We start from the raw sequence: 23,217 nt of genomic DNA on the forward strand, positions 1-23,217 counted from the left end.
CCAAAATTTTGGGATTACAGGCATAAACCACTACGCCCAGCCTATTCTATCCTTATTAGACAGGTTATTTCTACCAAATTTTATAATTTCCTACTCTAAAATCAGCGAGAGAGAGGATTCGGGCAGGCCTATCACCAGTAGTAAGCATGATAGCTCAGAAAGAGGAAAGAAATTGAATATAAGCCTGAGAATTCAAAAAGCACAGTGGGCTGGGGTTGTATTTTGGAAGGAAAATCATCCTCCTGAGTTTATCAACCCCTAGGTACATAACTGAATTATCATATCCCAGCACATCAATCAATATGCATAATAATGAGTAACTTTAAAAAGTTAACTTATGTTCATCAAATATAGAATATTTCAGAAAGCATGAAAGTGAAAGATTTCTCATAAAATGACTTCTAACATATATAAATGGTATGTTATAATTTAGCTGGAAAATTCAGTATGTAGTAACATTATTGCCCAATAATGCCAGAAAAAGAGAATATTATTATACATAAGACAATTAAAAATTATTTTTCTAATTACCAATGCCATTCTGATAAACAGTAGCTTTTTATTAGATATGCAAATTGTAAAGACCTGTTAAATAATTCTTACCTAAATATACTTAATTTAATTCATGATTTACCAGATTTTAACACAAACCAGAGTAATATAGGGGAAAAAGCATCAGTCCCCTCTCCCAGAAGCACATGATCACCAAAGTTGTCACCAAATTAGCCACTAAACACCAACTAAATACCAGCAAGTCTCAAGCAGTGATAAACTATAGTCACTTAACCCTTAGGGTTACAATTCAAAATAGGTAAGATGTAAGAAATGAAATCATTCATTGAGAAAGATTTTATTCAGAAAGCCAAATCCCCAACAAAACAAAAATTCACTTTAAGAGACTGAACTGTAAGACACAATAATCTTGAGAACAAAAATATCATAAATACAGTTTTTAAATTCTTACACCCTCAGCACTTCCTTTACTAGTTTTCTCTCCCAAAAGAGAAAATAAAAAGTAATTTTTTCTTTAGTTCAACCATGAGATCATATCAGATGATTAAAAGTTGTTTTATTCAGACTAAATACAGTAACACATATCAATCCTAGATAGTTTATTATTTTCAGAAAGTAAAATAAACACATTTCACTTAAAAACATAAAACAGAATGCCTTTGTACACTCTCTTCCCTGCGCTGAACACTCTCCTCCATCTTGTCCCCACCATACCATGGGATTGCATCAGCTCTAGCCTCGCTTCCTCTGATGGCCTCAGCAAACACTCCTGACATTCCCCTTCTTCTCTTCTCAAAGAAGCACCTCCTGTGTCTACTTGAGCCAGTACTACATGGCATCTTCACCACATGTTATCTGTCTCTATGTCAAGTTCCATTAAGATGTGGCTGTAATCATCCACTTGATCTATGTATCCACGCAGCTAGGTCTATCTCATAAGAATTACAGGTAAGTGCTTACACACATACACATCAGCAGAATGAACACTTCCAAGGGCTGTGAATTCTAGTTTGACAGTCATATCAAGTTTTGCTAGAGTAGGTCACATATACAGTAAATATGTGTTATGTTTTTCAATGAATATCTATAGAAGTAGTACACATCATAACCACATATTTTCATACTAAATATTACTCTTCTGTGTTAGTTCAGGAATATCACTCGGTCCATAGTTTTCTAGTAATTTCAACCATGCTTAAAGGCATTAAGTACCTACATAGAAAAACATAAGAGTTTTAAGGGAGCATTAAAATTTACAAGTAATAAAATGATAGGAAAAATATTGAGATTCAACTATTCCAATAACGACAGAGGGAAAAAGAAAACCACACTCACTTCTGCTCGCTGCTCAAATACCTCTGGACGATCTGGTTCCAAGGTAATTACTCGGCTCAGTTCGAACAGAGCAAGCTCAGCATTCTTAATGTCCTTGAAAAGGCATTAGCTTAGTATGAGACATACTGTTACTCAAAACCAGGCTGAAAAGATTTTCTGAGAAAACTAATAATTTAGTAATGATATAACCAATTGTTTAAAAATAAATATGAACTTCACTTCTATGTAAGAGATGTGCCGTGTCAAATCAGTCATGATATTACAATTATTTAACTCACTCAAGTCTATCTACTTACTCAACAATAACATGTTAGACCCGGCTACCTATCACAAGTTCCACAGATGGCAGGATATTATCTAAACTTAATCTACTTAAACATGGAATCAACGAATCTCAATGGATGAGTATGTGGATACCAGCATGTGAAATGATGCTGACCAGTGGCAATGGGGGAACAGAAATGGGTCAAGATAGTATCTATCAAAAACATAAGCCTATAAATCTATATCTTAAGAAGTTTAGGTAAATTCTCTTTAACATTTGCATGTTACTTTGCCATTAAAAATGCATGTGTAACTTTTTATTAAATATACACGCAAATTTAATCTCAAGATGTATAATTTTAAAAGATGTGAATTAGGAAGAGGCAGCTCTGAACTTTACTAGTGCAACTTCAACATGGTCATTTATTGATGCTCTGAGTAAAGTATCATTTCCTTCCTAAGCACTTCCATCATTCCCAATTCTGAATTCATTCTCAGTCCTCTATGTCTCAGAAGTATACAGATACACAAAGTTTCTCCAGTAGGCCAGCACAAGGTTAGTACAATATTAATTGTAATATGTTATAAATTGTAATAAAATAAAAATGTTAAACATTTAATATTTTTAATGTAAAAGTTGCAAAAGTGGTATTGCTCTCTCAAAGCACAATTTCACACAAATATTTTTAGTATACAATAAGACAATAGAAAAAGTTTGCATATAATGTCCTAGACTAAAAATTTGGAAAACTGAACTTACACCATTTCGTGATTTACTATATAATTTCAGGAGTCTTCATTTTTATACCGTAGTACCTTTGCTTGTGTAAAATATGATTATTATAGTCTTCCTCCAGCCTTCCTCAAAGAAATAAGGGGAATAATTTGATTACAGCTACAAATATATTATACCTATGTGCAAAAAGTATAAAATATAACAAATAAAAATAAATTTTACACACTTAAAAAAAACCTTTTGTTCTTTCATCAACCTTTAATAATTGTGAAAGGAACTCAAACTCTAAGTCCTAGTTCACTATTGATGCCCAGTCTCCACTTGGACCATTGAATATCTCTTAGGAATGCAAGCAGGTTCTCATGCTTTTCTTAGTCTATCCAGTTTATCAAAGTTTACTTCAGAAGATCTGGGTGGAAATCCCCAGTCCACCACTTACTAGCTGCCATTTCCTCATCTGTGAACTGGAACGATAGATACCACTCCACATGCCATCAAGGGTCAATGAACAGTAGCAGTTCTAGCAAAACCCTGGTCTGTGTCAGGTCATGTAGGCGCTATGGCAATCGTAACTATTACATACTCACATGTAGTCCCTTCTTTCCATAGGCTATCCCTCGGCCATAAATTGCACTAACCAGATCAGGCTCCTCCTAGTCAGACCAAAACAGAAACACGTCAAAAACCATAAACAAAACAAAACAAAAAATCAGTTTCTGCTTAAAGCACGTTAATGCCACAAGTGACAGCTCTACTTCTTTATGCTACCACCACTCATAAGTCAATATGCAGTCTCCAACCTGAAAAGTCTATATTCTTAAAGCTCATTTGAATGAAATGTGATAAAAGTTTCATGTTGAAAGAAATAATAAAGAGAGGAGAAGGGAACCAACATTACAGAGCAACATGCTGGTTTCTTTCACAGAGTCATCCTATTAAAAATGCAATCCTCTCAACAACTCTGGCAGCATCAGCAATCATGTCTTACAGAGAAGAAGGCGGCTCAGAGGGGTAAAGAGATGTGAGCAAAGGATTGGGTAATGCCTGTAACTAGTGTGTTTCCTTTCATATATCCATGAAATAACCTGAAGAGGAAAGAACCACTCAGTGCCAATACAATGACGAACTAGAAATGAGGCTGCACTGAAATCTGTTGGAAATTAATCCAACCCTTCATACTAATGGGTCAAAATAAAAAACCAGACTCTTTTTGTAGCCTGCTCCCATGCTTTCTCTGGTTATTCTGCAATCCAGATTGCAGAATAGGTGGAAGAAACACCTATTAGGACCAAGGACAAAACATCTGTTGACCCCGGCCATTGAGTCCTTACATACAGGTTAGTTGGTGAGTGAATGAAATTGCCTCTTATCTACATTTAGCCTCTACAATTTTTACTTCTCTGAATGGTTTGCTATACAGTTAAGAAAGAAGAATAAACAGCCACCTCTGGCTATAAGGTCCTGGGTGGAAGTGTTGCACTGCTAAGGGATTTCATAGAACAGGACTGGATTCTCCAGAAAGAAACTTTGCAAAAACTTGATAGATTAATCTATTGTTCAGTTTCATATCTGAGCTAGGGTATCTGCCAGTATTGTAGAAAATGAACACATCCACTTCAATGATGAGTAAATGGGAAAAAATAAAGGAGAAGATAACACTCATTTACATTTTCTTAAAAGCTACTCAAATAGAATGAGATGCATCTATATCCAGCGGTAAACTGGCATACCACTAGCCACAACCCAGACAGCAGATTGGACTACATGGTGTATGAAAAATCGCAAAATTTAAACTAAACAATTTTAGGTTTCTAGCTTCTCTTAGAACATCAGAAGATTCAACAAACATAGGCCCACATGTTGGCATTCTCACACAGCAATAAATACTTGACTAGAGCTAAGCACTGGCTGTCTCTTTAGATGAGAGGTACAAGTCCATGAGTTCACCACAGGGCCTACCCATCGCAGTCACACTGTGCCAACTCTCTTTGCTCATGTTACCTCCCTGGCCCCTACAACGTTCTGGATTTATAAGTTATAACTTATACGTAACTGGCATAGAGGTTGCCATGCTATTTGCTAAGTGGGGCGGGAAACAGTACATGTTATAGACCTACAGAAAGATGGTATTTACATTTCATAAATCATACTTATACATGATTGTATGAGCCATTATGTGCACAGAAAGAAACTCTCCAAAATGCTACCAGGAATTTCCTCTGGGGAGTGAGATTACTAGATATATTCCCATTGTTTTTAATACATTGTTATATTCCTGTTAATTGTTTAAAACAGACATGCCCATTTATAATCAGAAAAAAAATATGTTTTAAGTAATACATGTTTCACTGTAAAAATTTCAGAAAATGAAGAAAAGTACCAAGCAGAAAGTAAAGGAGTCCTATAAGCCTGGCCCCCCCCAGAGATAAGAACTTTAAACGCTGAAATATTTTTCCTGGCTTAAAGGAAGGCAGAATAAGTTGTTTGGATGGAGAAAGGATACAGGCGTCGGGGGAAAAGGCGAGCAGGAAAAAAGGGAACCTACTGAGGAATTAAAAGTAATACTGGCTTCATGCTTTTCTGTAGCAAAAAAGCCAGAAGACAGAACAGTCAATGGTTGAACAGAACCCTGGCCAGGCTGGTGTGGGAGTCGGTGAGCCCAGGGAGCTCATCCTCTAGAGCAGGGGTGTCCAATCTTTTAGCTTCCCTGGGCCACATGGGAAGAAGAATTGTCTTAGGTCACACATAAAATACTTTAACACTAATGATAGCTAATGAGCTAAAAAAAAAAAAAAAAAAAAAAAGATCTCATAATGTTTTAAGAAACTTTACAAAGCTATGTTGAGCCACGTTCAAAGCCATCCTGGGCTGCATCTGGCCCATGGGTTGGACAAGCTTGCTTAAGGTAACATCGATCTCTAGGAAGAACCAAATCTATGCTCAGATTTGTTATGGTTCAAAATATATTATCTGAGCTGCTTTTCTCCTAACTGAGAAAAAACTTTACTCCAGATGACCAAGAGGTGAAACAGAAAAATATGTAAATAAGCAGTTATTCTACTAACACGACTGGCATCCCCGCACACTCATGGCCGGGGCTGGTGCTCTGGTATCCTCCTGCTCTTCAGCTCACACACCCCTCACCAAATCCTGGCCATCTCACCTCCTGAACAGATCAGCATCCACCCGCCCACTCCATCAGCCACTACCCTATTCTAAGCCTTCTTCTCTCACCTAGGATATTGTGATCACCTTACCTGTTCTCATTTCTTCCCATCTATTCTCCAGATACACACCAAGAATTATCTAACACTAAGGTCTCATCATATCACTTCCCTAATTGAAATTATTCAGTGACTCCCCAACACCTAATACTGTGACATTCAAACTTTTTCAACTCCAAATCACTGAAATACATTTTACATTACAATCCAGTACACACATACACATGTGCACGATATATACACACACGTATTAGAAAACAGTTTCACTAGGTTACACCTAGGACTTACTGTACACTATGGAATCTGATATTCTCTAGTCCAGCATATTTCACTTAAAAAAAAAAAAGTGTTAATCTTAACTTGTCAATTAATTTCAGGACCCACTAAAGGGCAGCAACCCACAAAAAACAAACAAACAAACAAACAAACAAAAGTAACATCTAAATGGCTCTGCAGAAAATATTAATCATTTTCCTGCCTTACTGTTCAGCCTCATCTCTTTCCTCTTTTTTTTTTTTCTTTTTTTCCCATAAAGACAGGGTCTCCCTCTGTCACCCATGCTAGAGTGCCGTGGTGCAAGCCTAACTCACTACAGCCTCAAACTCCTGGGCTCAAGTGATGCTCCCACCTCAGGCTATTTTAGAATTTTTTTGTAGAGATGGAGGTCTCACTTTGTTGCCCAGGCTGGTCTCAAACTCCTGGGCTCAAGTGATCCTCCTGCTTCAACCTCCCAACATGCTGGGGTTACAGGCATGAGCCACCACACCCAGCTTCATTTCATACCCTAGAAATCAGAACTATTTAATAATTCCCTACATACAAGATGCTTTCCCAAATGCAGTGCATTTGCAAATGCTATCCCCTCTGTCTGAAACACTCACCCATTGCCTTGGTCCCCAAGAAATTCCTTTCATCCCTTAAGTCTAAGCTCAAACACCACCTTTGGATTCCTTCCAGACTACCCTAGAAAAAAAATATGCTCCTTCTCCTTTATCCCACTGTACATTGTATGGATGTCAGCCACTCATTCCACAATTATTTACTAAGGGCCTACTGTTAGCTATCTCAGGTTCCATGCACTAGGAATACCACACAAAGCCATGCTATTCTTGCCACCTACTAGGAATAGCAAGCAAAAACCAACACAGAAGACAAGAGATTCGCCTATCAGATCAAAGTCAGCTCTGTTAAGCCTGTTCTTCCCAAAGGGGAAGCAAGCAGGACAACATGGCTAATAATAGTGGGGTGCAGTCAATGGAAAACAAGAGCCCGATCCAGGATAACAGGAAGGCAAAGCTCTATGACAGATATATCACAGTGATTAACGTATGGTGGGCCTCCAGCTCTTGCAGCTAGAACATTTTTGTAGCAATAAAAATTTTAAACTTAAAACAATAACAAAAAAGAAACAAACAAACAAAAAAACCCAGTCATTCAAGTTTGCAACAACTGAAATATCCGAACACTGACAACTTCCTAAAGGTAGCCGTCATCATCTTGACTGCAGGATTGGATGTGTGCCCCACAACAGAGCCCCTCGCATGGGCCTCCCCTCAAGTCACCCCATGGTCTCATCATTACTACAGCACTGAATTGATTACTGTGCTTATCTGTAAAGTATTTAGGTTTTCTGTATTCAATTTATGCTTTCTGTTTGTTTATTTATTTATTTATTTATTTATTTATTTATTTTTGAGACGGGGTCTTACTCTGTCGCCCAGTGCAGTGGCGCGATCTCGGCTCACTGCAAGCTCTGCCTTCCGGGTTCACACTATTCTCCCGCTTCATCCTCCCGAGTAGCTGGGACTACAGGCGCCCGCCACCACACCCGGCTAGTTTTGTTTTGGTATTTTTAGTAGAAATGGGGTTTCACCCTGTTAGCCAGGATGGTCTCGATCTCCTGACCTCATGATCCGCCTGCTTCGTCCTCCCAAAGAGATGAGATTACAGGCCTGAGCCACCGCGCCCGGCCCAATTTATTCTTTCTTTTTAGAATTTTTTCCTAACAGTCAAGAAGGACATATACTTACTGTGGCTGTTATATCTACAGTCCAGTATCAAGCGTTTCTAAATTTAAGTAACAGATTTTATTACTTTTAAAAGTTGATACTTTATTTATTATTTTTTCTATCATTAGCTAAAAAGCCAAAAACTTTTCTTTATGGAATGCCATAGTAAATTTCTGGGTTTTTCCAAATAAAAACCAATGTTTATTTCTAAAAACAAATTAGGCTCTGAAAAGCAATTTTTCAAAACATTTTTATAATATTTATACTTTATAAAGTTTTCAGAAACTTTTTCAAAAGTTTCTTTAAAAAGTTTCTATACTCTTAAACTTAAAAAGAGTGAAATGAAAATGAATACTTCAATCTTCCAATTTTACTTTATGCAACTGCAAAATCATGGTATAACAGTTGCCTAAATGGTGTTGTGTCTACTTAGATGTCTCAATTCTCAAAAAAAAGTCTAATATATTATTCTCATTTTATTACTTATATAGTGACTTTAAATTTTACAGTATTTACTGTATTTACCACTATAAGGCTGGCTTTTTATTCAAACTGGAAAGTCACTGGATCTAAAAACAAACAAGCCGAAACAGTCAGTAGATAAGCAATGTAAAGAGGATTAGATTTCACCTAAGTGATGAACACATGTATCTGCATAAAGGATGTTATTAAAAATTCTGTGCAGAGGAATGTTTTCAATTTTGTATGCTAATGTAAAATAAGGAATAATGTTCTTTTACAAGTTCAGTTCCACTGGAATCAGATCAAAATCAGATGAGCTCAAGATCACACAATGAAGCAAAGGCCAAATTGCCTCATAAAATTGTTGAAGCATTTATGTTATACCCATCCCTGCATGGGGACCAAAGCAACACAGAAATCAGGAAAAAGTTCTACTTTTCAACTCAAGAACACTATTATTGATGCATTGACACACGTGGAAGTGACTTCAGGGCATTGGCATAGAGGCAACACTAACGTATAAGCTTTAAAAATCAAGAGTTTCCAATGCAGACCGACATCTATTAAACCCTGTCATTGTGCTCAGTTAGAAACCTTGATACTTCTGTAAAGGAAAATCAAACCACAGGGAATACACATTCCAATAAACACTTTGAAACACCGAGGATTATGGAAATATTTCCCAGGTTTGTCACCTGCTGGTAAAACCAAGACAACAGGAAAGGTATAAGAGCTTTATATCAAAAAGTCATTCTGGAGTTAAAGTACCCTTTATATGTAGATTTGAAATTCATATTAAATGAGTTTATCAAAATAGCAATTCTAATAAAATCCAAGCCCCCGAGTCCCCATTTGTTGCCTGATTCTATAAATGGAATCATATTCCATGCTCTGCTGCTTCATACTGGAGTTCATGAGCTGTCTCATTAAAAAAAAAAAAAAAAAAAAAAATTGCCAAGAGTTAATGAACTCAAAAAAAACAAAAAATCTGTGCATGAATAGCTACCACTTTGTAGATCTGTTAAAAGACATTTACTGGCTTAAAAATACTGCATTTTTGCATATCTAGAAGGTCCTGCAAGGAACAGGTAAAAATGTATTAGCATATACAGAGAAAAATGGTTCTCAAGTGATATTTAGTTCAGGAACAACCTGAAGAATGAAAAGTAGTACAGCAACATCTGTATATACTTGAAGAAAAGCTTTATCACTATTCTGAAATATTGGATATGAAAAAGTATGATTGAGATAAAAATGTATTTCATACTGCAAGAAATTTTATCACTACGTTTGCCAACAAAAGAAAAAACAAACAAAACAAAAAAGAAAAGAGTAATTAGATTGAGAGAATAATCATAGGTGTAATATATAATTTAAAGAGACTGATTTATGCAAATTATGATTCATGATGAAAAAAGGAGTTTCAGTCAATTGGAGAAGAAGCAAGAACTATTCTTTGGACATTTGCTACCACCTACTTTTATAGTGTCTTGATGACACTAGCTATCGAGAATTTGATGAAATCAACAGAAAACTCAAACAGAGACTGTGTGCATCACTTTCAAACATAAACTCGAATATAGAAAAGTTTTGTCCAGAAAAGTAGGATCAAGTTTCTTATTAAAATTTTTGAAAACAATGTTAGCATTTAACATCGAATCTTGGTATTTCCTTTCTTTTTTTCGGAGACAGGTTCTTGCTCTCTAGCTGGAGTGTAGAATCTTTGAATTTTCTATTTCTTATCAGTCATAAAATATAAAGAAAATGTGACAGATTTTCACAAAGCTTTATCTGGATGCCTCCAAATTATTCTTGCTTACCCATGTGCCATGCAAATATTATTTCCACATGTGCCATGATGTGGAAAGAGCTGGGAAGCACTGAGGTAAAGGGTAAAGGAAGAGAAATCACCAAGGAAAGCACCAGCAGGAAAGCCAAGGGCATTCTTGCTGCTATATAAAAATATGTTATACATGACCACCCAGTTCATTCTTCTGCATTTGAACTTTCCACTGCCTTCATCCCTGCCCCATCGATAGTCTGAAATGCCAGTAAAGCACTCCAACCTTATAATCCACACATTCTCAAAGAGAGATTTCCCAGCTGAAAGCAACCCATTGTATCACAGATTGATGAAAATGCGGTATCACATTTCAATACATTATCTTCTTTGCACTAAGAGAAAAATGCTAATATACTTTCTGAACATAACTGCAAGAGAAATGTCTTACAACTATAAATGGACAAAACAAAGGCATATTATAGAGCCATTAAAAATAAGATTGTAGAAAAATACTGAAAAACATTTATAGCATAGAATTAAGTGAAAAAGTAATACAAAACAGTACACATATTCAGATTATAAAACAACTACATACCTTGAAAAGGCATAAATAAAAAATTTAAACATGTTAAAGTGGCAGAATTCGGAAATTTTTTATTATTTAAAATATTTTCTTTAACAGTATTATATTGTCTTCAACCACAATGGTAATAACATTTTCAGAAAGTTGAATAAAATAATACATCTGCAAATTCCTATTTTCTGCTGGATTCTACACTCCAGCCTGGTTGCCTTAAATTAACTGATATTTGCTCCTATAAATGCATCAAAACCTCCCTTTCAAATCAGGGTCAAGTGTTAACTGTGTAAAAGTGTTTGCTTACCTTTCATAACATTGCCAATACTTAATAGAAATGTGATTTTTAAAACTATCTATAATCTACCCTTTGTACTTTAAATTCCACTGAAGAATAGTGTACCACATGACCACCCAAATACACTGCTTCTTGGATCCAAAGACCTCAAAGTAATAACTAAAAATATCTCATCAATTGTTTGAGAATGAAGATGTTATCAATATAATTAACCTTACTTTTAAAGAGAAAACAAAAGCAGAGCTAACATTTCAAAGTGAATCATTTAAATTAAGTCTGCCTGCTAGACTGTAAGGTATTTGTTGGCACTTGCTATGATTAACATAGATGATTATACCAGAACAGTACTTTGACTAGCCAAAATTTACTAAGCATTTACTATGTGCCAGGCACTAGGTACTAAGTACTTTAATAGGATATTTCATCTAAACCAAAAAAGAATTTTTTTGGAGGTAGTTATTATTATCTCCATAACTCAGGAGTTTAAATAACTTGGTAGCAGGAAGCACAGTGGATTAGAATTAAGGCATCTCTAGCTCTAAAATCCACGTCTTCTTCACTGTACTTTACTGGAAAGACACATCAACAATCAATAAATGGTTAGGCACCAACAGTGCATACAGTTAAATAATGATACAAGATATAAGGCCAATGATGTTGGGCAGCTACCAGCCTTCTCTGCAACTCTTACACATGTAGTGCTTGCATGTTTTATCTTAACTAGACTTTAGCACAGCCACCAATCAGTAAAGACCCAATACTTCATTAAGGAGTCTCATAATTATACTTTAAGGTGAGAAACATACATACGAGTAGAAATTAAGTTAATCATGAAGATCAACTCCTGTGTGAAAATAAGTTGGAATTTCAAGAATTTCCAGTGTCCATATCTCATGGGAGATATTGTGGTAGAGAGGAAAGTGAACTGATGCTAATGTTTTTTTAAAGCTTGCATTTGAATCTCATCTCTGCAACTTGATGGTCGGGAGACTATGAGTAAATTGCTTGACCTGATTAGATTCCCTTTTTCTCATTTAAAATGAAGTTTTATTTAAAATCTTTCAAAGATTAAATGAAAGCATGTCACAAGGACTGGCACCAAGAAAGTGCTCAGTCCATACCAATTTCTTTCGCTTTCTTGTATAATTTAAAAACACGTTGTATTACAGAACTTCAGCTGTGCATTAGTCCATATTTTTGGCATGACCATAAACTCGAAATTCCATAAATAAGAAGAAAAATTACCTGAAGCATTGTTGAAAAATGCCGTATTGCTTCATCATAGAGACCACTGCCAATCAAGACGTAAGCAATAGCTATGAAACAAAATACAAAAATATTAAAGGAAAGAATAAAGTAGCACAAACTAGAATCGATAACTAACTTCTTTGGTAAATCTCCAAAGGCAGCTCCAAGCACTGGAAGCAGTTAAAGAAAACCTAGAAGTTAATAAGGTGTCACTGAATTCTTCCACTTTCACCACGCTGCACTTGCTAATCAGCCTTCCAATTCCATTTAGATTTAAATTGTTAAAGTCATCTATAAAATATCTGCCTACAAGAGATACTTATCTTTTTCTAAGCCCATCATTCATTTTCAGATCCCAAGTAACCTTTGTGATGTCTCCTAGCTATCACAAAAGCTAGTAATAAGCCTAAATAATGTCCACATAACATGGCAATGTGATTTTTACTGTGAATGTTATGAGAAATACCCAAACAGCATCACAAATTTCAATTCCTGAGAGTGCCGAATTTACTGCCAATTACCTAGTAAGAACAAAAACAGGGACTCAAATATGTTAACATAATGCTTAACTGTGGATAATACAAACCACCATAATGCAATGACAGTCTTTCCTACTTCTTCCATTCAAAATATAGTGAAAACGTTACTCAAAATATACACTAAAGATGAATCATTTTGTATCACATTGTTTAGGAGAGTGGTATTTTGAAATTAGAGCCAGGACAATCTCTGAAAACACAGCAATATTCTGACTAAATTCTGCCACCCATCCAAAAAACAATGTTTGAATATTCTAGATTACATTACCATCTATAAAATTTGCCCTGACTGCTTAACCCTTAGGCCCCCCAAAATCCTTGAAAAACATTTTATTCATCACTCAACATAACTATTTTGATAACATTTATTTGCAAAAAAAGCTTTTCTGTAAAACTTTACTGCAATACCCTTTAGGACCAAATAAGTGTTCAAGAAGACGGGCAACGAAAACTTTTACTGTCATTAAAAGCTTATATTTCCTGACAGTTAAAAGTAGTAAAAACATTAAACAAAGCAGAAATAGATATGAAATGCAGAAAGAGTTTAAAATACATTCATAAATCAATAAAGTAAAAATAAAGTTCAAATTGAACACCATAATAATATAAGCACTTCTGGGGGCACTCTTCAAAATAAAAAGAGGGCCCTTTTGCCCCACTTTCTTTGGAAAGATAAATTAAGCCCAAATACATGTTCAGAATGCTGACAATGGATACCATTCAGTTAGCTAACCTCCGGGTAACCAGAGGATACCTTTAGTTTTGGCGGGGGTTGCAGGGGATGGGGGCAGTAATATTAGCAGTGAAAACAGCAGCAAGAATCACAGTGGTTACAGGCATTGCATTCTTAATATGTGTCAGGCATAGTAATATCCTTTACCAGCATTAACTCATTTGCTCCTCCACTGCAATGAGGTAGGTACAATTATTAACCCCATTTTGCAGACAAGGAAATAAAGCAGAAAGTGGTTAAACAAGCTGTCCAAGGACCATAAGCAGAGACTGAGAGGAAGGCAGCAAGCTGCCTGGCTCCGGAGCCTAACCTCCCAGGGAGCCTGGTACGCTGAGAAAACTCAAGGCAGTTCCCAAACCACTGTGCACTGGAGGGATGGCCAAGTGGCTGAAATTCCTTAATGGTCAGATGAACATGGATAAAAACATAAACTTGTACTTTTTTGAATGCAGGAAGATGACGATTGCGCAGAAAGCCAAGATCTGAGCTCGGATTCTGGCTCTGCCACTCACCAGCCGTGTGATCATGGGGACCTCAGTCACTTCTCATAACTGTCTGGGTCTTGCTTAATATGCCTGTAGAAAATTTTCTTAAGATTCCTTTCAAATCTAAATTTTTATTTCCTATTTATTATCCCATAATCAGTAAATATCTGTTGAATGAACAAATCCATCAATGAGCCATAAAAACAAATATGATTTTCAGAGATAAATTTTGTACTTTAGGAACATATTTAAATGGCTGTCCACATCGAAGTGATTGAATTCCACTTCAAATCAAATGCAGTTTTCAAATCTCTCCACCTAAAACTCAACATTTTGTGAACAAAACCAGAAGTATCTATTAATAAAAGAATAATCGGCCGGGCGCAGTGGCTTACGCCTGTAATCCCAGCACTTTGGGAGGCCGAGGCAGGCAGATCACAAGGTCAAGAGATTGAGACCATCCTGGCTAACACAGTGAAACCCCGTCTCTACTAAAAATACAAAAAAATTAGCCGGGCTTGGTGGTGGGCGCCTGTAGTCCCAGCTACTCAGGAGGCTGAGCCAGGAGAATGGCGTGAACCTGGAAGGCGGAGCTTGCAATGAGCTGAGATCGGGCCACTGCACTCCAGCCTGGGTGACACAGCAAGACTGTCTCAAAAAAAAAAATCATAATCCAAATCTTGTGCAAATACAAATAACTATTAGGATCTAAATTTTGCTGTAGGAGTCTAAAGACATAAAGGAAAAGCTGGTATAACTGGACTTCTCTCAGAAATCTCTACTCACCAGCAACCCCACATCTCCGAGCAATGTATATGTTCACAGATGCCATTTTTTCAAGACAAAATACTGGGGACAAAAGATCGTAGGCCAGCTCAGGGGCTATACTACCCCAGGGTCTACTAGGATTATTCTTGGAGAACAAAACAGACCTGGCACATATCAGGCTCTGAACTCATTATTTAATAAATAAATACTACTCTAAGTAGAATCCAAGGACTTCAGAAAAGACCAGATCTGATGTCTTAAAGGGCAGTCGTCAAAGCCTCCTCAAAGAATATCACCACAAAGTAATCAGCATTTTCAAAATAGCACTCTGGGAGGCCAAGGCAGGAGATCCCTGGAGCCCAAGAGTTTGATACCAGCCTGGGCAACATGGGGGGTCCTGGTCTCCACAAAAAATAAAAAAAGATTAGCCAGGCACTGTGGCGTATACCTGTAATCCTACTTATTCAGGAGCCTGAGGCAAGAAGATCATTCGAGCCCAGTTCAAAGTTGTAGTGAGCTATGATTGCACCACTGCACTCCAGCCTGGGCCACAGAGCAAGACCCTACACTAACAGGAAAGAAGCCAGTATAAGGAGCACTTAATCTTAATATCAAACATGTATGGCCATGGTAAGGATAAAATAATTATGCCTAAATTAGATAGAGACGAATTCCTATAGGTGCTTTGGGTGACTGGGCCCCATGCGAGAACATGTGCTTCAACAGACTGCCCAGTTGCACTGCTCAGCCCTATATTCAATTTTGTCTCCACTTCTTCAAATGTAAACTCACTAGACAGTGAGGGAAACACACCCAGTGCATATCTGACACTGACAAAATCAGCCTGTTTTAAAACATGCAATGAACACACCAAACTATGTGACTCGTGCAGATATGAATGAATTCAATTTTTCTACACCCACATTCTTAGACCCAAAAATAAATGACTAGCCAAATGAGTAAAATAACTTAAAGTTAAAATAACTTCAACATTGCTATTTCACTACACAGAAAAGTAGGTAGTCTGAGATTCTATTCTGCTTTCACTTCTTCATTGCTCACATCTGATGACAGCACACAAATAACCTTTTACTGAATCAGAACAGCTCATAAGAGCTCACTGCCATAATTATTAATTTCCATAGAAATGGAGAGCTGAAACAGATTATTCCATCCAAACCTTTTTTTTTTTTGACATATAATAAATGGAATGTCACAAGGGCTGAATGCTCCGTGCAAGATCAAACAGCTCAAATTGGCAAAGCCAGTCTCTCCACACCTTACCATCCTGTCTTCCTGCTAGGCATCTAACCAAAAATTTGAGGCAAATATTACAGGAATATTACCAGATTCAAATCTTACCTAACTCTTCATTTGTGCTGTCATTATCAGTGGCAAATGGAAATCTCTTCTGTTCTGCAATAGACTTGGCCTGGCTCTGGGGAAAAAAAAAAAGAAACATACATTTTAGCTTATCACAAATGAAGGAAAATTTGTATTAAAATCTGTATTTTAAAAAATTACGGCTACATTTGATTTAAGTGGAAGCAAGAAAATGCCACTATTGTGGGAATGTTTTATACTTTATGGCTTTCAGTAAAACCCTGATGACGAGAGGGAAACTCTCATCAGCTCCTTCCAGTTTTGCTAGGCAGCTGGGAGCTTCCACACATGGAACCCGGTAAAGCTTCAAGATGTGGCAGATTGAACAACACGTAAGGGTGTTACTGATGGTATACAGCTGGGTGTGATCAGAACATGAGTCCTTCCTCTTTGTCAAGTGTTTATGGACAAGTTCACAGATGCAAAAGATTTTTCTCCTTAATAAATTGCTTAGATAGATGGGGCATGGTGGCTTACGCCTTTAATTCCAGCACTTTGGGAGATCAAGGCAGGAAGATCACTTGAGCTCCAGAATTTCGAGATCAGCCTGGGCAACACAGTGAGACTTCGTCTCTACTAAAGTTCAAAAAACATTAGCTGGGTATGGTGATGTACGCCGATAGCCCCAGCTACTTTGTTGGGGCTGAGGCAGGAAGATGGCTTGAGCCTAGGAGGTCGAGCCTGCAGGGAGCCCTGCTTGTGCCACTGCACCCCAAATAATTGCTTAGATGGCTTGATTGTGGCAATCATTTCACTATATATATGTATATAAAATCATATTACACACTGTAAATATATAATTTTTATTTGCCAATTACACCTCAGTGAAGCTGGGAAAAAAAGCAAGTAAATTGCTTAGAGCCAAGAAAAAGAGTCTGTAAATATTGCTTTATTTCATATTTGAGGAGAGTCTACCATTTGCCAAGCCTTTCTGCAAAAAGATACTGAGACGAGGACAGAAATAAAATTCCACAAATTGTTTGCTAAGCAACCTGAAGAGTACACTGAAGAATATATTTGATTTCAAGTTGTTTGTATTCATTAGAAAGTGGGCAAGAGAAGGACAGTACAAACAAATCAAATTCTTTTTTTCTGAAATGGAGTTTCACTCTTTTTGCCCAGGCTGGAGTGCAATGGCACGATCTTGGCTCACCGCAACCTCTGCCTCCCAGGTTCAAATGATTCTCCTGCCTCAGCCTCCTGAGTATCTGGGATTACAGGCTTGCACCACCACCCCAGCTACTTTTGTATTTTTTTAGTAGAGATGGGGGTTTCTCCATGTTGGTCAGGCTGGTCTTGAACTCCCGACCTCAGGTGATCCATCCGCCTCAGCCTCCCAAAGTTCTGGGATTACAGGCATGAGACACCGTGCCTGGCCAAACAACAAATAAAATTCTTGATGAAAAAGAATTTTTCCTATTTCTAATACTGCATCTATAGTATCTCCTCTGGACAGAGTTGAGAAGCCATGCTCAAGTAAGTTTGAACACACAGCTCAACATCACTAGTAGACTAATTTCAATCCAACTTTCTCATCCCTGCTTACGTTTCAGTTCCTGAAAGCTGAATTGCCCGATACCCCTAAATAAAGGGAGATTATGTTGACCCTTTGCTATTCCTTCATATGATGTGTACAATCACACTTTTATGTTTATTTGCATAATGATTTGGTTGGTGACTATAGAAGTCATGGCGCAGAGACCAACGCTATCTGGCTTGTTGCTGTATTCCTGTTACTCACCTAGCACAATGCCTGGTACATAATGCAGAGACCAACACTATCTGGCTTACTGCTGTATTCCTAATACTCACCTAGTGCAATGCCTGGCACATCATAGGTACAAAATAAATATTGGGAGACTGGATCAATAAATGAATAGTCTAAGTCCCGTATTTCAACCTCAGGAAAAGGAAAGGCCAAGACTAATGAGCTTTCTCCCATAGGACACTAGCTAGCGCTAGCTTAAACTGGAAATGCAACTAGTAGAAAATATTTTAACTACTCTCAGTAAGAAGACTTTCATAACTCTAAGAATCTAACTGCCTATACAAGATGGGATTATCCAACTTCTACTTAAATACTTTCAGAGATGACCAACTCACTGCTTTACAAGACAGCCCCTTCTGGTTTTAGGCAAGTCTAATTCAAGAATTTTCCATATATCAAGTTGATTACTATGCAGCGAGTTAGTTAAAAGCAGCCGATCATTCTCTAGTTTGCAGTTTCAATCCATCTTCAGTAGTTCTGACATGAAAAGGCAAGGCTTTGTTTGAAAAAAAAGAATATCTTAAAAGGAAATTGTAAACTGAAGATTCAAAGAGTGTCTATGCAGATGTTGAAGGAAAAGGCCTGGAGAAAAAATAGATTAAACTTGTACACGGAAAGAACAATCAGCTTCATAGAGTTGAGTGTGAACAAAAAGAAGACCCATCCCCCCTGAGGCAGCCAGGCTGGAGGAGGAGACACACTAACATGGATAGGCAGACGCAAACATTACCTACCGTCAAGTATTCACCCCTGAAATGGAGAGGTCCACTGTATAGTTCAGTTGGTACTGATAGAAAACATAGATACAAAAGATACCCACATATGCAAAGGTTGGAAAAATAAGAGTCTACTATACTTCCAAATACACAAGGCTGCTAGAAATAAGGTTGAACTATAATGTCCCCTTTATTTCTTGAGACTTGCAAATTAAAAGTTCTATGTCCTGAATGATCAACCATCCAATGCATAAGTCATAATAATTCAATGTGACAAAATACCAGACGACCTATCTTTATCCTATGCATATAGACTCAATGAGGCCCAACTTCTAGTTGGCAGAGGCGACTTCCACTTTTTGGAACTAGTATTACTGGGCTTCAGGTCACAAAAACAGAACACAGAGAGAAGATACATACCAGAATCTTTTCAGTGTTGAGGGAAAGCAAGGAGTCACAGGGTGGTGATCCCTTGGGTTCGCAGTCTGAGTCATGGAAGTTCAAAAAGGATGACTCTGAAAGGCAAGCATTCTTGGTTATTCTCTACACCTTAATTTATGCTCTTAGGTGCTTAACTATGAATCAGAAACTATGAATCCACAGAACCAAAATAAGAATAGGTGTGAACAACACTAAAAGTGGCAACCAGCTGGACACGGTGCCTCACACCTGTAATCCCAGCAACTCGGGAGGCTCGCTTGAGGCAAGGAGTTCAAGACCAGCCTGGGCAACAGCAAACCAACCAGCCTGGGTCTCAAATAGTGAGACCCTGTCTCTAGAAAAACAAAAAATAGAAGTAGCAACCTGTATCCTACTTTTATAATTGGGTAATGTTTTACAGTTTGCAAGTATCTTGCACAACCATTAGTAATGGTCCTCACCACCATTCTCAAATGAGCAAAGCCAGTGAGCTTCCTGGATGGTGAAATGAGGTTTAAATAGGTTGTAACTTATCTAAAGGCAACAGGACAGAAATAGTACTAGTACAATGCTTGTCTCAGGACACATGTGGAACTAATATTGTTGTTAAGATCCTTCAGGGCCGGGCGCGGTGGCTCAAGCCTGTAATCCCAGCACTTTGGGAGGCCGAGACGGGCGGATCACGAGGTCAGGAGATCGAGTCCATCCTGGCTAACACGGTGAAACCCTGTCTCTACTAAAAAATACAAAAAAATAGCCGGGCGAGGTGGTGGGCGCCTGTAGTCCCAGCTACTCCAGAGGCTGAGGCAGGAGAATGGCGTAAACCCGGGAGGCGGAGCTTGCAGTGAGCTGAGATCCGGCCACTGCACTCCAGCCCGGGTGACAGAGCAAGACTCCGTCTCAAAAAAAAAAAAAAAAAAAAGATCCTTCAGTTGAACATCTATGGGGCAGCATTTACCACAGATTAAAAAAAAAAAAAATCACAAAAGGGAGAATAAGCCAAACCAGGGAGACTTAAATGTTAAAAGATACCCCCTAGGCCAGGCACGGGGGCTCACACCTGTAATCCCAGCACTCTGGGAGGTCAAGGCAAGTGGATTACCAAAGGTCAGGAGTTCGAGACCAGCCTGGCCAACATGGCAAAACCCTGTCTCTACTAAAATACAAAAACTAGCCAGGCATGGTGGCAGGCGCCTGTAGTCATAGTTACTTGGGAGGCTGAGGCAGGAGAATCGCTTGAACCCGGGAGACAGAGGTCGCAGTGAGCCGAGACCGCACCATTGCACTCCAGCCTGGACAACAAGAGCAAAACTCTGACTCAAAAAAAAAAAAAAAAAAAAAAAAAAAAGCTACACACTATGAGTCCAGTATGCAACATATATAAAAAACTCTTACAACCCAACTAAGACAACACAATTTACAGGCAAAGGACCTGTATGGGCCATTGAGCACATGAAAAGCTGCTGAACATCATTACTAATTACCAATTAGGGAAATGTAAATCAAACCACAATAAGGTACCTCTTCACACACACACTGGGATGGCTATAACCAAACAGCAGAAAATAACAAGTGATAGCAAGAATGTAGAAAACTTGGAACCCTTGTGCATTGCTGGTGGGAATGTAAAATGGTACACCGGTTATAGAAAACAGTTCCTTAAAAAGTGAATCAGAATTTCCATATGATACAGCAATTCTTCTCCTAGGTATATACCCCAAAATTGAAAAGGGACTCAAACAAGTGTTGTGTATTCATGTTCATAGTAGCCCTAATCACAGTAGCCAAAAGGTAGAAATGGTCCAAGTGTCCATCAACAGATGAATGAATAAACAAATCGTGGTATATACAGAGTAGAATACTATTCAACCATCAAAAAATGAACTAGTGATACACACTGCAACGTGGAAGAACTTCCAAAACATTATGCTAAATGGAAGAAGCCAGACACAAAGGGTCACTTATCATATGACTCCATCTATATGAAATGTCCAGAATAGGTGAATCCATAGAGACAGAATGCAGATTGGTGATTGCTGGGGACAGGGGAAAGAGGGAATGGGAGAAACTGCTTAATGGATAAGGGGTTTTACTTTGGAGTGTTGAAAACAACTTTAGGTGGTTGCACGTGGTGAATGCCACTGAATTGTTGGCTCTAAAATGGTTAATTTTATATTAAAACATCTCACCTTGATAGATTATTGCAAAAAAAGATATGTTCTAATTCAGCAGTCATTAAAGAACATTAAATTATGTTCAAGGAACCATCTGAGGGAGAGAATAAATTATAATATCAAAATCAGTCTGTGTCCTCAAAGAACGTATAATTCAGCTAAATTCTCACATGTTGTACATCTTAACAATAAGAAGCAAGACATGATATGGCAAAGAAGCCCTGGGGTGGTGAATAATTACTGAAGCTGCAATGTTAAATTTCACAAGGCATAAGCAGGGTTTAAAAGAATGGATGGAGGCTGGGCGCGGTGACTCACGCCTGTAATTCCAGCACGGGAGGCTGAGGCAGGCTGATCCCTTGAGCTCAGGAGCTTGAAACCAACCTGGGCAACATGGCAAAACACCATCTCTACAAAAGAAAAAATTAGGTGGGTGTAGTAGTACATGCCTGTAGTCCCAGCTACCCAGAGGCTAAGGTGGGAGGATCACCTGAGCCCAGGAGGTCGAAGCTGTAGTGAACCATGATCATGCCACTGCACTCCAATCTGGATGACACAGTAAGACTCTGTTGGGGAAAAAAAAAAAAAAAAAAAAAAAAAAAAAACAAGAAAGAAAGAAAAGAAAAGAAAAAAGAATGGATGGATTTAGACTGGGGCAGAGAAAGGGAAGGGGTATTCTGGATAGGATGATGAGTGTTACACACGAAGGTGCAAAGGCAAGGAAATGCAAAGGGCAGCGAGGAGACTCCTACTTCTACTCCCTTGCTAGAGCAGGGAGTTTGCGTTGGAAAAGAAAAAGTATGAGTTTGGAAGGTGAGGGGTCAGACTGCAGAAAGTCTGATCTGAACCCCAGGGAAAGGTTTTAGTCCCACAAGAATGAAGATAGTAATAGTTCCTGGCAGATGGTTGGAGAATAATGACTCGAAAGATATTTTGGAAACTTACACATTTATAACCTGTTTCTCCTGCCTTTTCTAAGCTAAGAAAACTTAGCTTACTTACTATATGCCAGGCACTGTGCTAAGCAATGTGTACACATGGCCTTATTCTAACAATCCCTCTCTTTTGTGGAATCCATTTCAGTTTCAATAAATATACACCTACGTAATTGTAAAAGGCTGCACAGCATTCCATAATATGGAACTTAACCATACTTTTATCATTGGATACTTAGGATGTCCCTACTTTTTTCTTAATATGAACAGTATTTCAGTAAGTATTCTTGACCTATATTTTTGAAAATGTACCCACTTATGATAGATTCCAACAAATAAAATTGTCAAGTCAAAGGGTGTACACAATTTTAATATTTTTCATATATATTGCCCCATTTCCTTCCTAGCATATAATAACAATTTCATTCCCACTAGCAGTTTGAGAAGGTCCATTTCCCTCCAGAGTACTGACATTCTTTTTGTCTTTCCCAATCTGAACATAGCACTAATAAAGTTAAACTTTTGGTTTATTGGCCATTTGTATCTCCTCTTTTGTAAATCGCTTATATCCTTTGCTCATTTTTAAGTCATCTAAACCTATCCTTGCATAAAGTATTGAAAAAAATTCCTAATTTTCTGTTTTCCAAATGGTTAGCTGGTTGTCCCAGCACCACTTGTTAAATTATCAATTTGAATGCCACCTTTATAATACATTATAGACATTAGGATCTGTTTCTACACTTTCTTTTAAAGGAAATCTTTAAGAGTATTTAAATCCAGCTATAGTAACCAAAACAGCATGGTACTGGCATAAAAACAGACACACAGACTAACAGAACAAAATAGA

The 23,217-nt window shown here is 37.7% G+C and overlaps 1 protein-coding gene across 6 annotated transcripts in view; it reads right to left on the bottom strand.

Moving 5' to 3' along the window:
• TTC13 (tetratricopeptide repeat domain 13) overlaps window positions 1-23,217 on the bottom strand; it is a 75,925-nt gene that overhangs the window by 36,810 nt on the left and 15,898 nt on the right. For 4 of the 6 annotated variants that reach the window (XM_007989774.3, XM_037986026.2, XM_007989776.3 and 1 more), the window contains exons 2-4: window positions 19,262-19,356; window positions 16,337-16,412; window positions 12,447-12,517 (exon numbers count right to left, since the gene is read on the bottom strand). In XM_007989774.3, coding sequence (XP_007987965.1) covers window positions 12,447-12,517; window positions 16,337-16,412; window positions 19,262-19,356 — 242 coding nt within the window. Of the gene's footprint in view, window positions 1-1,848; window positions 1,942-3,435; window positions 3,502-12,446; window positions 12,518-16,336; window positions 16,413-19,261; window positions 19,357-23,217 lie in introns of all 6 variants that reach the window. The other 2 variants (XM_007989772.3, XM_007989771.3) reach the window with 1 other exon arrangement.

This window comes from Chlorocebus sabaeus, chromosome 25 (genome assembly GCF_047675955.1).
Source record: "Chlorocebus sabaeus isolate Y175 chromosome 25, mChlSab1.0.hap1, whole genome shotgun sequence".
Lineage (NCBI taxonomy): Eukaryota > Metazoa > Chordata > Mammalia > Primates > Cercopithecidae > Chlorocebus > Chlorocebus sabaeus.